Source organism: Bos mutus, chromosome X (genome assembly GCF_027580195.1).
Source record: "Bos mutus isolate GX-2022 chromosome X, NWIPB_WYAK_1.1, whole genome shotgun sequence".
Taxonomy (NCBI): Eukaryota; Metazoa; Chordata; class Mammalia; order Artiodactyla; family Bovidae; genus Bos; species Bos mutus.
Window position 1 is genome coordinate 110,059,295 of NC_091646.1, and position 14,684 is coordinate 110,073,978.

The window sequence follows — 14,684 nt, forward strand, 5'->3', positions numbered from 1 at the left end:
TTGCCCAACAAGCACAGTGGTGACTAAATTTGGACCAATGAGAGTCTCTCGCTTGGGGAGCTTGAATACCAGACCTAGAAAGAGTGAGCAGTTGGCAACAGGGGAAGAATACAGGCAGCAGGGCTCACAAATAAGCAGGCCCAGGAGAGGTGACTGAGCTTCAACTAGGTGCCAGACCCTTGACGCATGTTTTGTGTTTAAAACATTCAAAGATCCTGTGAGGTAGGTACCGTTATTATCCCTGTTTTACAGAAAAGATAACAGGCCAGTGCTGGGAGTTGGAATCCTGGTTTATTTGATATTAAATTCAGGATGGAAGGGATACATGTATACCTGTGGCTGATTCATATTGATGTATGGCAGAAACCATCACAATATTGTGAAGCAATTATCCTCCAATTAAAATAAATTAGTTAATTAAGAATAATATCCAGGGTGTCCAGATCCCTAAGCCAGCTGTTCTTAAACTCTAGAGGGTTTCAGAATCACTTGGGTCAAAATGCAGATTCCTCGGCCTCACTCTGGACCTACTGAGTCTGACTCTCTGAATGTGGAGCCCCACCTCCCAACTCTGCATCTGCATTTTAACAGTCCTCACAGAAGAATGACTAATGCAAAGGGCTTCCCAACCACACTTAGAGAAATGCAGTTTGAGGGAGTATGGCAGGTACTGTAAACTGCTCTGCCTTCACCTTCAGAAATAAGGTCAAGGTCAATAGATGAGGTCAAAGTCCAATTGACGCTCTTTTGGAAATAGGGCCGATTCTACAAATATGAGGACATTAGTCTGTCCTCTTTTCTAATTCAAGAAGTATCCACTGACACCAGTTACCTGAGGAAAGATGGCAGGCCTGAGATGAAGGCTCAGCACTTTGTAGAGAAAAACCTACCTGTTCTTCAGCAGGCAGAGCTCATAGCAGCCATACCGTCACTAAGCATTTTCCACAAAGAGCACACATTGCAGAGACTTCCGGTATTGGCAGCGAAGAACAGGAGAGAAAATGCCCAAAGGCAGAGACATAGATTATAAACCATGGGATTTAAAAATGTAAATCTACTTCCTAGGCCAAACATAGAGATTCTCCTCCGCGCTAGAATAGTTGTGTAAAAGATCCATCTATGCTCTTCTTCACACCATTGATGAGAGGATTGAACAGGATGGGACCAAAGCTAGAAGCTGCCTTCTAGATTGTTGTAGAACCCCAGTCTGGCTATAGTATTGAGCCAATTGAGAATTCATTTGCCTTTAGGAACTCTCCCTGGAGAGACCAGTAATAGTCTGAAGGCTGCTTGGAGTGTCTCAAGTCAGAAACTGGTTTGTGAGCCAAATGCTTAATGGCATCAGGCAAATATTCCTACAGGACAGTTGGGTGGTCCAAGGGATGGCAAAAGTCAAATGTGCTGGCCAAGTCCTGCCCAGCAGGGCTTGAATTTGCACTTGGCAAGTTCTATTTCTCTCATGCTCCTTTATGTGGACACTTTATGTATGTTAATATCCTCACTTAGGCTAAGGTCAAACTCTGTTCTTCCCAGTTCTGGCCAGAAAGATTTCCTGTCTTACAGGTATCTGATCTGATCTTTGTTGATATTTTCACTGTGAGGGATTCCCTAAAGAAGGTCTTTGGATAAATGCCCATCCTCCAGGAAAATTATTGCAGTCCTCGGGTGCAATGAGAAAGCCTGAGGACGATGTAGCCAGTGTTCTGTAAAGCAAAACCTATTTCACTGAAAGAACTGTCCTTTATTCTGAGATTGTTTGCTTCTCTTTTTGTGTTTAAAGAAAACCCTTTCTAGGAAATGATAATTTGAGGTTGTTTTGTCTTGCTTGTTCCTTTATTTGGAGAAATAAAAACCTGGCAACCTACTGTCAGTCTCCCCAGATTTTTGGTTTGTGATAGCTGCCAGTCTTGGGAACCTGGCTTAATTGGTTTCAGTTCTGCTAGAACCTCTAGGTACCTTCTATCACCACTTCCATTCTAAGTGCTTATAAATTACCTGCTTCATAATCTGCGGCAGAATCTCTCCAAGGATTGACATCAAGCTTACAGCTCTGGAGTTTACAGTATACTGGTCTGTAGTTTCCTTCTTTAAGAAAATTGGGATGCTGCCCATGTGCAATCCTTTGATATCCCTCCTGTTCTCTCCGATTGCACAGGACAGCAGCTAATGCAAGGCAGTTCCGTTTGCTCTTCTTATAATGTTTTTTTTCCCTATAGAGTTGGACATGCATATACATGTTGTTTGGGGAATTTGCAGCACATCCAATGAAAGTGTAATTCCCAACTAACAGTCAAATCCTTCTCTTTGGAGCTACCCAGAACACACCTACCCTCTCTTCCATATGACAGCCCTTCAGAGACTCGAAGACAGTGTGTGACTCTCCTTTGAGTTAAGAGCACCAGCTGAGTCAGACAGTCGCGAGTGACAAGCCCAGCTTCACCCCCTCTCGGCTGTGGGAGCCCAGGTGAGTTACTTGATTTTATTTTCTCTCCACTTGTTTTTTTTTTTAAAGCTGATTTATAAAATTAGGGTTAAAAAAACCACTTCATTGGTTTGTTGTGTGATAAATGATGTGATATATGTAAAGAGCTTAACCCAGTGCCTGGCAGAGTGAGGATTCCGTGAATGCAAGCTCTTTCCCCCTTCGACTTATAAAGAGCCAGGTGGGCATTTTAAGCATCAAGGCTATTGGAGAAGTGGGGTGAGCAATGGGGTGAGGGAGGTGGCAGACCCTCAAGTAGATCAAGTCTTTCTCTACCCTGAGGTTGTCTCTTTTCTGTTATCTTAATGCTTGCTTGCTAGTGCCGGCAGGGAGAGGCTATCATGCAGAATCTCAGGAAAAGTTTATTTTCAAGAGCTGGAGAGCTATTTGTTGACATATTGAACTGTCTCTTGTTTATTCTTATTTCCCTGAGCAGCTAGCCCAAACTCAATTACCTTTTGTGAGGCAGCAGGCATGTGACACTTCCTACTAGCTGTATTGATCAATGTAGACTGGGTCAGACGTGAGAGATCTGAGATGCTAAGCAGCAGTTTCTGGGCTTTTCCTTCCTTAGTAGGCCTCCCCTCTCTGTGTCTATAGAGACACTGGCACGAACAAAATGAAAATCTGGGACCCAAATGGCCTGAGCCTGCAAGCACTCTTGCTAGATAGCCACCTTAGAAGACGGCTGATGATTAATGGTCACAATGAACCAGAACTTGAACTCCTGGATGTCCAGAGTCAGAGTGGTTTTCTAACAGGAGCTCTTTGCACACCCTGGGTTTTGCAAGCAATTGCATGATATGAACTCCAAATGCCATTGCAGCTAGAAAAAGTTTGGAAGGAGACACACCCAACTGTGAACAGACAGAGGAATGGAACTTGAGGGGATGGGGTGGGGTGGGGTAGGTGCAGGACTGGCTTTATCTGTAGGTAGGATTTCAAGTTTTTATCCTGAGAATATATTCCTAGATTACTTGTGTAATTCTTAGGCATAAATAAAAGTAGAAAAATAAGAAACTGGATTTTTTAAAAGTAATGATAAAAAATAAAATAAGCCATTAGAGACAGTTTTCAGAGGTCACTACTGACCAAGGATCTCAGTGATACAAGAATTAAGCCTATTGGAGGAGAAAGGTTACTTGGGTGGGGAGATGTTGGGGGCCCTTAGAGAGAGGAGAGGAGAGGGCTAGAGATAGAACTGTAGAGGAACATACCTTTTAAAAGAAAGAAAAATATTTTTTTCTTCTAATACAATAATATTTATATGGACAGATGAGAGAATACAGCTAAGAAAAACAAAAGTAAAAATTCTCTTTAATCCAGTCACTCAGGTATGGTCACTGTTAACATTTTGGTATACATCTTTCCAAACTGTATTTTTTTCTCTGCAAAAATATACATATTTATTTTATAAAAATAAGATACTCATTTTCACTGGACACTGGAGATGTACAATGATTTGTTTAATCATTCAGTGGATTGGGTTCTAACGCTGGCATTTAGGTAATTTCCAAGTTTTTATGATCATAAACAACAGTGCTTTCTAGCTATGTGACCTTGGCAAAGCTAACTAATCTCTCTGTGCCTCATCTGAAAATGAGAGTGATAATACCTACCTCATAGGGCAGCTGTGAGCAGCAAATGAGATTTTGCATGTATAGTGCTTAGCACAGTGCCTGGCACAGTAAGTGTTAGCTGTTATTATTAAGTATAATAATAATAATAATAATAATTGTTGTTGTTGGGTTCCCTGTGAGTACTTTTTGGTTTAGGGTAGGGGGAGAGTGATTGGAAGTTTTCCCTTTGAGTAGTATACTACAGTGAGTTCTGGAGTCAAATGGAGCTGTATGGTTTTGGTCATGTCAGTTCACTTCACCGAGACTCAGTTTTCTTATCTGTAAACTGAGAATTAAAAACACCTAGCTTACAGGATAGATGTTGGGATCAAATGAGAGAATGCATGTAAAACCCTCAGCGTAGTTCTTGGCATGTAGCAAGAGTTCCAAGTCAGTTGGTATTACTATTATTACTATTATTATTATCACAATGATGATTCAGCCATTAGTGGGGGTAGGAAGAGCACGGTGGTACTTGGGGAGTGTTTCTAATCACTTGTCTGTTTACCAAGAGAGGAAATTAGTCTGATTCTGGAATCAGACTAACTTGGGCTCATATCAGGGCTTTGCCATGTGCTGGTTCTATGATATTGGTTACAATTTCTCCAAGCACCTCTCACCATTTGTAAAAGAATATATTATATACACACACACATATATACAATAAAACTGAATCACTGATGAACACCTGAAATTAACATAACATTATAAATCAATTGTACTTCAATAAAAAAGAAAATTGAAAAAAAGAAAATGAAGGAAAAAATTTCTAAAGCATAAAATAAATGGGAATGGTATTAGTGCCTACCTTGCAGGTGTGGCCATGAGGTGTGAAGGATATAAAACAAGTGTGGTGCTTAGCCTGAGTGCCCAGGTATTGTGGGGTGATAATTATCTTTGGTTGTTGGAGCATGGGGAGGTTTATAACAAGCTGAATGCCTCCCCCCAGCCCCTAGATTCTGAGTCCCTGGGGTACTTCAACTTCATCTAAAGGCTTTGCCCTATTCGGGGCTCAGGGACCATTTCTGCCCTTAGTATAAGGGTTGGAGGGCTCCTTATTCAGAAGGCTCTGGCAAACCTTTTTGTTAATTTTACTCTGATCTTGTGCCCCAGTTCTAGAAAGCAGGCTAAAGTCCTGCTTCTATGAGCAAGCTCTCACCTGGTATGCTTAAGATTGGCATGCTTTTCTTGCCAGTTGTCTGGATGCCCTGGAGCCTCATTGTTGAATTCTAACCCTATGGCAGGGTAGCTGGTTGCAAGATTTCCCACTGAGTCTCTGACACTAGGGCCAGTTGGCTTTTTAGTTGTCACCATTACTGGGCTCTCTTAAGCCCCGTGGCCCATCCTTCCAAACCCTGGTTTACCCGCACCTGAACCCACTCTTCTCCACTGCTCCACTCAGCCTCCAGCCCTGTTCCCTCTATCCCCTACCTGCTCTTCCACGGCCCACTGGTGGTAGCGCCTGGCTCCCACGACCCTGGTGTCCACTCAGCCACAGAGAGAATGTCTCATTTCCTGAGCCAAGACCCTTTCGGTCTCATCTCTTTACTTGTGTGACTCTCCCCTTTCCTTTGGGATGGCCAGAGGTGGGCAGAGTGGCCTGGTGCAGCTACTGGGGGCGAGGGGAAGAAGGGTGGAGTTGCATAGGCCAAGTGCTAAAGTGGAGCTTCTGGAGGGCTGTCAAGTGAAACGCGGCCAGAGGCAAATGTCAGAGCCTATATAGAGGCAGGAATCTGGGACCAGAGAGACAGAGCAAGCACTAGCAAGTCAGGAGCAGTGGGGCGGGTGGGCGGGTGGGCAGGCTGGCTGGCTGGCGGGCAGGAGGGGGGCGTGGCAGGGGATAGCTAAGGGAGATTGCAGAGAACAGCTGCTGGTACTGGGTCTTACTTTAATGAACTGGCTGGGCATGGGGCATAAGTAAATTGGCCAGACCAAAACAACTAGGGGCGCAAAGGACATACTCCCTCTCTTCTCCCTGACTGGCAAGGTAAGATCTTTCTGGGTTTTGCCTGGTGGGAAACTATGGCATGTTCAGGGATTTTTCTGAAGATGTGGTAGGTGGGGGTGGTCAGCTACGGCTTCCCTTTTGACCCATCTTTCCCATTGCACCAATTATTAGAGTAACCACGGTCCTAACATGAGGCCAGTGTTTCAGATAAGGTGGATCATTATAGCACAGCAGAGAAGAGTAGGGGTCTCTGGAGTTGGGTGGGCCTGGGAATCCAAGTGACTGCAGGCAAATTATGAAGCCTCTCTGGATCTTAGTTTTCTCCTTTGTAAGATGAGGATTTTGAGGATGACCGTCACTGAGGATGACCAAAATCTCTCAGTGTTGCTGTGGGGACCAAGTAAGAGAGTGCATGTAAAGTGCCCAGTAGGGTACTTGCCAGTCATCATATGCTCAAGAGATGTTGAGCATTTGGCACTTCTGTTGCTAGCATTCTCAATATTATTATGGAGGCACGCTGCACCAGATTGATGAGTTTTATGACATTGTCCCAAATGAGCAAGTGTTCCACTGGGGGCATGAGCAGGCTGAGGGGACATGTCAACATTGTGTCATGTGTGTGTTAGTTTCCAAGTTCTGTGCCAAGAAGCCCCATTGGAGGCTGCTTATGGGAGTGGGCCGGAGGGGTGAGGCTCTGGGCTTACCCACTCACTCTTACCCAGTTGTCAGAGAAGCTTGAAGTTTGTACTTCCTATAGACTGAGCTTCAAGTGAACCATGATCTAGGACATCAGAGAGATAACTGAATGTAGCCTTAGGGATGCCAAAGGCTAGGCAACCCCAAGGAGTAAGTGATAGTCAAAGACAAACAGTTTCTAGTGTTTCAGTGGTCTTATTCTAACCCCAATCCCAACTAATCTGAGTGCACTGGTAAAATGGGAATAATACGACTATTGTAAGATTCCAATGTGTAATGCTTATACATCCTGGTACACTGCAGATGCTAAAGTGTACTGCCTTGAACACACTAGGTGAGCAGTAGGTGGTAGTAGTAGTGGTGATTTTTGTTATTAAAAATCAAAATGTTAATAAACAGGAATTTCAGTTTGTGGAATGCTACTCTCATTGGTCAGTTAAATGCCTTCCTTTTCCTGAGGAAGACATTTAGGTCCATTAGAGTAGTAAAATGGGGATTAAAGCATTAGCAGGACTCAGTGAGCACTAGGAACTAATAGTTATCCTGCGGCGAAAGGTGTTCTCATCCAGGCCCTTGGCTGGCTTGCTAGTGCTATGGTGGGAAGAGAGCATAGCTCAGGAACCTGCACTTCTCACAATTTTCCAGAAGGTGGTGCTGCTGTTTCATTTCAACCAGGACCTCCCAGGCTCTGGGCTGCTGAAGTTGCCAGTGTTGATAGCTTTTATAAACTGAGTGTGTGTGCCGTGTGACTGAGCAGGTTGGTTTGAAAAGGATAGAGGTGGAAAGGATAGTTGCTCCAGCTTCGAATTTGTTTAATGCCATACAGCTTCTTTAACCTGAGAGGTCCATCTCTGATGCCACAGAGCCAGCAAACACATAAGAGGTCTCCATCACGAATCATTTGTCTATTTCCCCATTTTTTTGATTTGCCTTTTGACTGCTAAACTTGTTTCCTGTTTACAGATTTTCTTGCCACTTGGGCTTCAGCAGGACCCCTGATATAATTGCTTTAGAGGTTCTCTACACACTGTCCTTTGGCCATGGCAGATACATCAATACCCTTAAATTCACTGCAGTTCAGCAATGTGCTGAGGGAGGAAAATGGCGACACCCAAAATAGGGAGATGACCTTCTCTGGACCAACGCAGGAGAACGCAGCAGAAGGCCAAATTCTGCCTTCTAGTGTCCAGCCTATGGTCTCAACTTCAGCATCAGACCCTGGAGGGATGTCCACACAGCTGATGACATCCCCAGCCTTTGACACCATGGCCACACCTCTAATGGGAACAGCAAACTCTGGAGCTGTGTCTTCACCACTCCTGTCAGACTCTGGGGCACTGTCCCCATTGTTAATGCCAACTTCAGATTCAGAGGCTCTGTCCCCATTGTTAATGCCAACCTCAGACTCTGGGATGCTTTCCCCATTGCTAATGCCAGCCTCAGATTCTGGAACATTGTCTCCATTGCTGTCCACTTCAGAGTATGGATTAATGTCCCCAGGGCTGATGATTCCTGACTTTGGAACAATGTCCACAGCACTAACGGCAACACCAGATTCTGAAGACATATCACCACTGGCAATGTCAGCCTCATCCTCTGAAGCAATGGCCACACCATTGATGCTAGCCCCAGATTCTGGAGAGCTCTCCCCACTGCTAATGCCAGATATTAACCCCAGAGAGATGTCCACACAGCCAACGCCAGCTCCAGGCTTTGAAGGAATGTCACCATTGCAAATTACAGATGAAGACACTGAAGCAATGTCCAAAGTGCTAATGACTGCCCTGGTCTCTGGAGAGATCTCTTCACTGCTCATGTCAGACACAGACTCTGAAGCGATCTCCTCACTGATAATGTCAGCCCTAACTTCTGAAGCAATGTCCACCCAGCTAACGAGCACCCAAGATTCTGGGGAAATGTCCACCCAGCTAATGTCAGGCCCAGACTCTGCAGTACAGTCTTTACCACTAACAACAGCTCCAGGCTCCGGAGCCATATCCTCACCACTCCTGTCAGTCCCCGAGGCTAGAGAAATGCCCATCTTGTCAAAGCCAGCCCCAGATGCTGAGGCAGTGTCCCCACTGCTAATGATGGCTCTGAGCTCTGGAGGGATGCCCACCCAGCTGATGCCAGCCCAAAGCTCTGGAGCTATGTCCTCACAGTTAACACAAAATCTAGATTCTCAGATTGTGTCTACTCCACCAACGAGAGCAACAGCCTCCGGGGAGATGTCTGCTTCGTCAGCGAGAGCCTCAGATTCTGGAGCAAGGTCGACACTGCGAATGAGAACCCCAGCCTCTGGCAATATGTCCACGCTGCTAAAGACAGTCCCAGACTCTGCAGCACTGTCCACCCCACTGATGACAGCCACAACCTCTGGAACCATGTCCGCAGAGCCAGTGCCAACTGCAGCCTCTAGAGGAATGTCCACACACTTAACAACGGCTCAAATTTCTGGAGCCACATCCACGGGCTTTATGAAAGTCCCAGCCAGTGGGGCAAAGTCCACACCACGAATGAGAGCGCCAGCTTTGGGGGCAATGTCCATCCCACCCAGCACAGCCCCCATCTCTGAAACAGTATCTATGCTACAAATGACCACCCCAGCCTCTGGGTCAGTGCCCACACTGCAAATAAAAGCGCCTGTCTCTGGAGCAACATCTAGGTCACAAAGGAGAGCCACAGCCTTGAGAGTGACAGCCGGACCACAAATGAGAGCCTCTGGAGCCATGTCCACCCCACAGATGACAGCCAAAGCCTCTGGATCCATGTCCTCACTATTAACGAGAGACACAGCCCCGGGAGTGATGTCCGTGCCGCTGATGAAAGCTACAGCCTCAGGAGCATTGTCCAAGCCACTAACAACAACCAAAGCCTCAGAAGCAATGTTCATGCAGCAAATGACAACTGCAGCTTCTGGAGAGATCTCCACAATGCTAATGAGAGACATAGCTTCTGGAGCCATGTCCATGCCACAGATGACAGACACTGCCTCTGCCGGGATGTCCACACCACTAATGAGAGCCCCAGCCTCTGGAGACGTGTCCACACCACAAATGACAGCCGCAGCCTCTGGAAGCATGTCCATGCCCCTAATGAGAGCCCCGGGCCCTGGAACCATGCCCACAGTGCTAATGAGATCCACAGTCTCTGGAAAGATGCCCAGTCAGCCAATAGGCACTCAAGACTTTGGGGGGATGTCCATGTCATTCAAAAGATTCATGACCTCTGGAGGGATGTCCACACTGCAGATGCGAGCCCCAGCCTCTGAAGTGATGTCCACACCAAAAATTAGAGCCCCAAGCTTTGGGGCAGTATCCACACCCCTGATGAGAGCCTCGAACCCTGGAGAGGTGTCCACACTTCTCACAAGAGCTTCATCCTCTGGAGAGATGTCCTCAGCACTAACGAGACCCCCAACTTCTGGGGAGATAGCCACCACCCCTCTGAGAGCCCCAGCTTATGGAGCAATGTCTACTCCGCAAAGAACAGCCACAGCCTCTGGCATGATGTCCATGCCACAAATGAGGGCTCCAATCTCTGGGCCGATGTCCACACCACTCATGAGATCCACGGCCTCTGGAGTGATGTCCACGACTCAAATGACAGCTGTGGCCTCTGGAGGGGTGCCCATGCCATTGTTGAGGGCCCCAGCCCCTGGAGCAACATCTGCACCACAGATGCCCACAGCAGCATCTGCAGAGGTGTGCACGCTATCCATGCGAGCCCCCAGCTTGGGAGTGATGTCCCCGCCATTATTAAGGGCTCCAGTCTCTGGAATTATGTGCACACCCCCAAGGAGACCCTCAGTCTCTGAAGATGTGTCCACAGAGTTCATGAGAGGTCCAGCCTCTGGAAAGATGGCCACCGCACAAACCACAGCCATGGCCTCGGGAGGGATGTCCAAGCCATTCGTGAGAGCTGTGGCCTCTGGAGTAACATCCATGCCACTGATGTCTGCCATGGCTTCTGGAGAGACATCCATACCACTAATGAAAAGCCTGTCATCTGGAGCAATGTCCACACTGCAAACAAGAGTTGTGAGTTCTGGATCAACGTCCTTGCCACAAACAACATACACAACCTCAGGAAAGATGTCCACACCACTGATGAGAGCCTCGGCTTCCAGAGCCACATCCACACCACTTATGAGAGCCTCAGCTTCTGGAATGATGTCCATGCCACTTCTAAGACCCATATCCTCTGGGGGGATGTCCATGCCACTAATGAGGGCCACAGTCCCAGGAGCCATGTTCGCATCCCAAATGGCAGCCCCTGGAATGATGTCCACCTTGGGAATCAAAGCCACAGACTCTGGGGAAACATCTGCCCCTCGCATCAATGTCACAGCCTCGGGATCAAAGTCCACACCACATGCGACGACCACCCCCCCCAAAACAGTAAAGCCACCATCAGAGGAAGTCCCATCTTTTGGCATGCTGACCCCAGCACTCTGTTACCTCTTAGAAGAACAGGAAGCAGCCCGGGGTTCATGCCCTGTGGAAGAGGAGGTGGAGATTGATGAGGAGAAGCAAATGAAGGGATTTTTGAATGATTCAGAGAAAATGGCTTTTCTGGTGTCTCTTCATCTGGGGGCAGCAGAGAGGTGGTCCATCTTGCAGATGGAGGTAGGAAACCCCCTCACCAGTGAAGATAAATCTTTCCTGAGAAGATCCCAGGGCTTATATGACTCCCTGTCTGAAATTGACATCCTCAGTGCAGTTCTCTGCCATCCCAAGCAGGGCCAGAAGTCGGTCAGGCAGTATGCCACTGACTTCCTTCTGCTGGCCCGACATTTGTCTTGGTCTGATGCCATTCTGCGGACCAGGTTCCTGGAAGGACTCTCTGAAGCTGTTGCCACCAAAATGGGCCGGATCTTCCTGAAGGTGGCTGGCAGCCTAAAGGAGCTGATAGATAGGTCTCTCTATACCGAGTGCCAGCTGGCCGGAGAGAAGAATTCCCGAGGCAGCTCCAGCCAGGTTCTGACATCACCCTGTAAGCGGAATAGTGAGGAAGCAATGGAGAATGAACTGAACCCCCAGCAGCAGACCGAGGAGGTAATGATGGGGAAACACACTCAAGGTTTCTGAATAGAAAATTGAAGGCATCCTGCTCCTTTATGTAGACTAAGGAAGAGGCTGGGGGAGGCATTGAGCTCCTAGACCATAAGCCTCAACCTGGAATTTCATCAGCAGGCCTGGTTAGGCCCTTGTTTTGGGCATATTAACCCAAACTCCATTAACTTTGTGGAGCCTTGCCCTACCCAAGATACTCAGGGTTTGGGGGTGGTAAAGGTCTAAATCTTCTGAGGGGACTGGTTGGGCTCAGTCCCAATTTGCTACTACTGATTCCAGGTCCAGTTCTAAAAGAGGGGTCATGTTTTGGAGGCTGGGTCCCACCTACAGCCACATGTGTTGTAGACCCAGGTCACTAGGGAATTTGACCAGTCTAGTCCTTGGTCACACTTTTTATACAAATAAGGTACGTTGGCCAAGTTCCTTGACATGTTAAGTGATTGAGATTATCCAGGTGGAACCCCACTTGTCATAGTAAGCATGGCTCTTACATTTGCTGTTTTTGTTTTTTTTTTCTCACTCCCAGCACCAGCATGTTCCCAAACGCTGTTACTACCTGAAAGAGCATGAAGACCCTCAAGAGGGTCTGCACGACCACCTTCGAAAGAGCACAGGCCAACAGAAGGCCCCCACTAACAAGTAATGCTACCTGGACTCTTCTCCTGTGATATCCAACTTGGCTGCTAACTTGAGGACTGGTTCCTAGACTCATTCCATGCAATTACATCATTAGAACTTGTGGCCTTTCCCCCTTCAGCACCCCCTCCAGGTGCATCCCACCCTATCCCTCACTTGGTTGACTTGACCTTCTCTTTCACCCCACATGCCTTTAACCTGCCCCAACAATCAGAACGTGGACTTCAAGAATGTTCAACGTGTGAGGTTCTGAACTCCCATTACCAACAAGGACAGTGCTAATTCTTGGTCCAGGGAGAAGTCTAGGCAGGAGAAACTATGTCCTACCTCAAAAACACCTTAGAGTGTCTTGCCACATGTCATCAGGCAAACTTGAGGAAGCCCTGGTCCCATTTCACCTGGCAAGGGAGCCCATAAGGAGAGTGATGCCCACTCCAATACCATCCTTTTCATCCAGTATACTTGTCCCTATATGCCCCAACTCATAGCACTTAAATTTGGTCTCCAAGGCCCTTGTCCTGTTTATAGTCTCCATCCTGAACCATTCGTTTTGACCCATAGTAATAATCTTAGTAATAGCTAATGTTTATTGTTTATGTACTATGTGACAGATAGTGGGCTAAACTCTTGACAAGCATCATCTCACTACATTCTTACCATAACCCAACTTGTTCTTCTGTTGTCAACTTCTGAAGTCTTGATCTATTGTCAGTGGCCATTGTCTTGTCCCTTAGTGTGAAATTTCTAGCTCTGACCTTTGGGTGACCTCCTCAGTTGTTAATTGCCCTCACTCCCCTTGGCTATTGTGCTTCGTGGCCAGCACTCTTGATAAAGATCTTGGTCTTTAAACAGGCATAGATAGAACATAATGTGAACAGTGTTTGCCTTAATGTGGTGGGATTATGGGTGTTTTAATGTTCTTTTTACTTCTCTGTACTTTCCAGTTTCTCTACAGTAAGCATGTATTACATTTGTAATCGTTAAAGTAAATAAAGTTCATTTATGAAAAAAAGAATTAACTGTGGCTAACAGAATTTGATTTATTGAATCCTTCATTCAGTCAATATTTATTATCTAACATTGTCAGCCACTGTTTTGGGGACAGACAGATAAGAACATTGATCAAACGGAAACTTCATTCCAACAGAAGAGGGAGACAGACAATAAGTAAGAAAACACATAAGTAAGATAGGTTGAAATCGTGGTGAAGGCTATAAAGACAGGAAATAAGGATAATGGGGAATTTGATACTAACAGAGCAAATTTATTTATTCAATAATAGTCCATGTAATTGGGTTACTCAAAGATCTTTTAAAAACAGTAGGAGTGACATGATTAGAAACACATTTTAGAAAACTAACTTGGACAGAGGAGCCTGGCAGGCTATAGTCCATGGGGTTGCAAAGAGTCGGACATGACCGAGTGCCTGAGCACGGCAGCAAGCACTGCAATAGTACAGGTGACTGACTCTTCAGATGACTCAATCTAGGGTCAGGGCAGTGGGGATGAAAAGAGGCACAGAGACCAAATCTTCTCTGAGGGTTCAAGTCTGCTGCTCCATTACCTTAAACATTGGATCTGATTCCAGGAAGAGGAAAATGATTCTCGGAAAAAAACAAAGATTAGCAGACAAATTGGCAGCCCCATGGTGTGGGCTGCCTGTGAATGCATCAATCACCAGTGCTGTTTCCTCAGGCCTGGCGGGGGTAGGAGAGGAAGAGGGTTCAACTGGTTGGGAAACCAAAATTCTAGTTAGTGGTGCTCTGGGGACCCAGTTTTCCTCTCTTATCTGACCCTGTTGGCTCACACCTAGTCCAGTCCAAGCCAGAGTGGATTTTTGGACCTCCATGTTCAGCCAGAGTTGCTCTTAGTTCAGGGAAAGGGCTGTTGACTTTCCTGAAAAAGAAATTGATGATGCAGAATCAAAATTTGTGTCTGGAACCTATATAGGGGAAGGCAAATGTCTTAAAGATGAAAACTAATTTTCCGATCACCATGATAATGCAGAATGATCACAAGTCTCTGCTTCATTTTTCGCCCCAGTCATTCTTTTTCCCTTGGCTTTTGCCCCTCCTGTCCTTTAAGCTAATGTCACTAGAGATAAATGGAATAAATGAAGCCTGATCATACCCTGTATAATCATAAGGGATTTGATATAGGTCATACCTGAATGGTCTAGTGGTTTTCCCTACTTTCTTCAAGTCTGAATTTGGCAATAAGAAGTTCAT

General features: G+C 46.2%; 1 protein-coding gene across 1 annotated transcript; it reads left to right on the top strand.

The window, feature by feature from the left end:
* Nucleotides 1-2,328: 2,328 nt before the first annotated feature.
* Nucleotides 2,329-13,405, top strand: RTL9 (retrotransposon Gag like 9). Its single transcript, XM_005905781.2, has 3 exons — nucleotides 2,329-2,464; nucleotides 7,709-11,802; nucleotides 12,347-13,405. The coding sequence occupies exons 2-3, from the start codon at nucleotides 7,786-7,788 to the stop codon at nucleotides 12,461-12,463; spliced, it is 4,134 nt and encodes a 1,377-aa protein (XP_005905843.2). The 5' UTR covers nucleotides 2,329-2,464; nucleotides 7,709-7,785; the 3' UTR covers nucleotides 12,464-13,405.
* Nucleotides 13,406-14,684: the final 1,279 nt, after the last annotated feature.

Bases quoted from the DNA above. Each gene is read 5' to 3' on its own strand.
- RTL9 (XM_005905781.2), top strand. From the start codon at position 7,786: ATGGCAGATACATCAATACCCTTAAATTCACTGCAGTTCAGCAATGTG. The intron at 11,803-12,346 runs GTAATGATGGGG...TCTCACTCCCAG, and splicing joins CCCAGCAGCAGACCGAGGAG to CACCAGCATGTTCCCAAACG.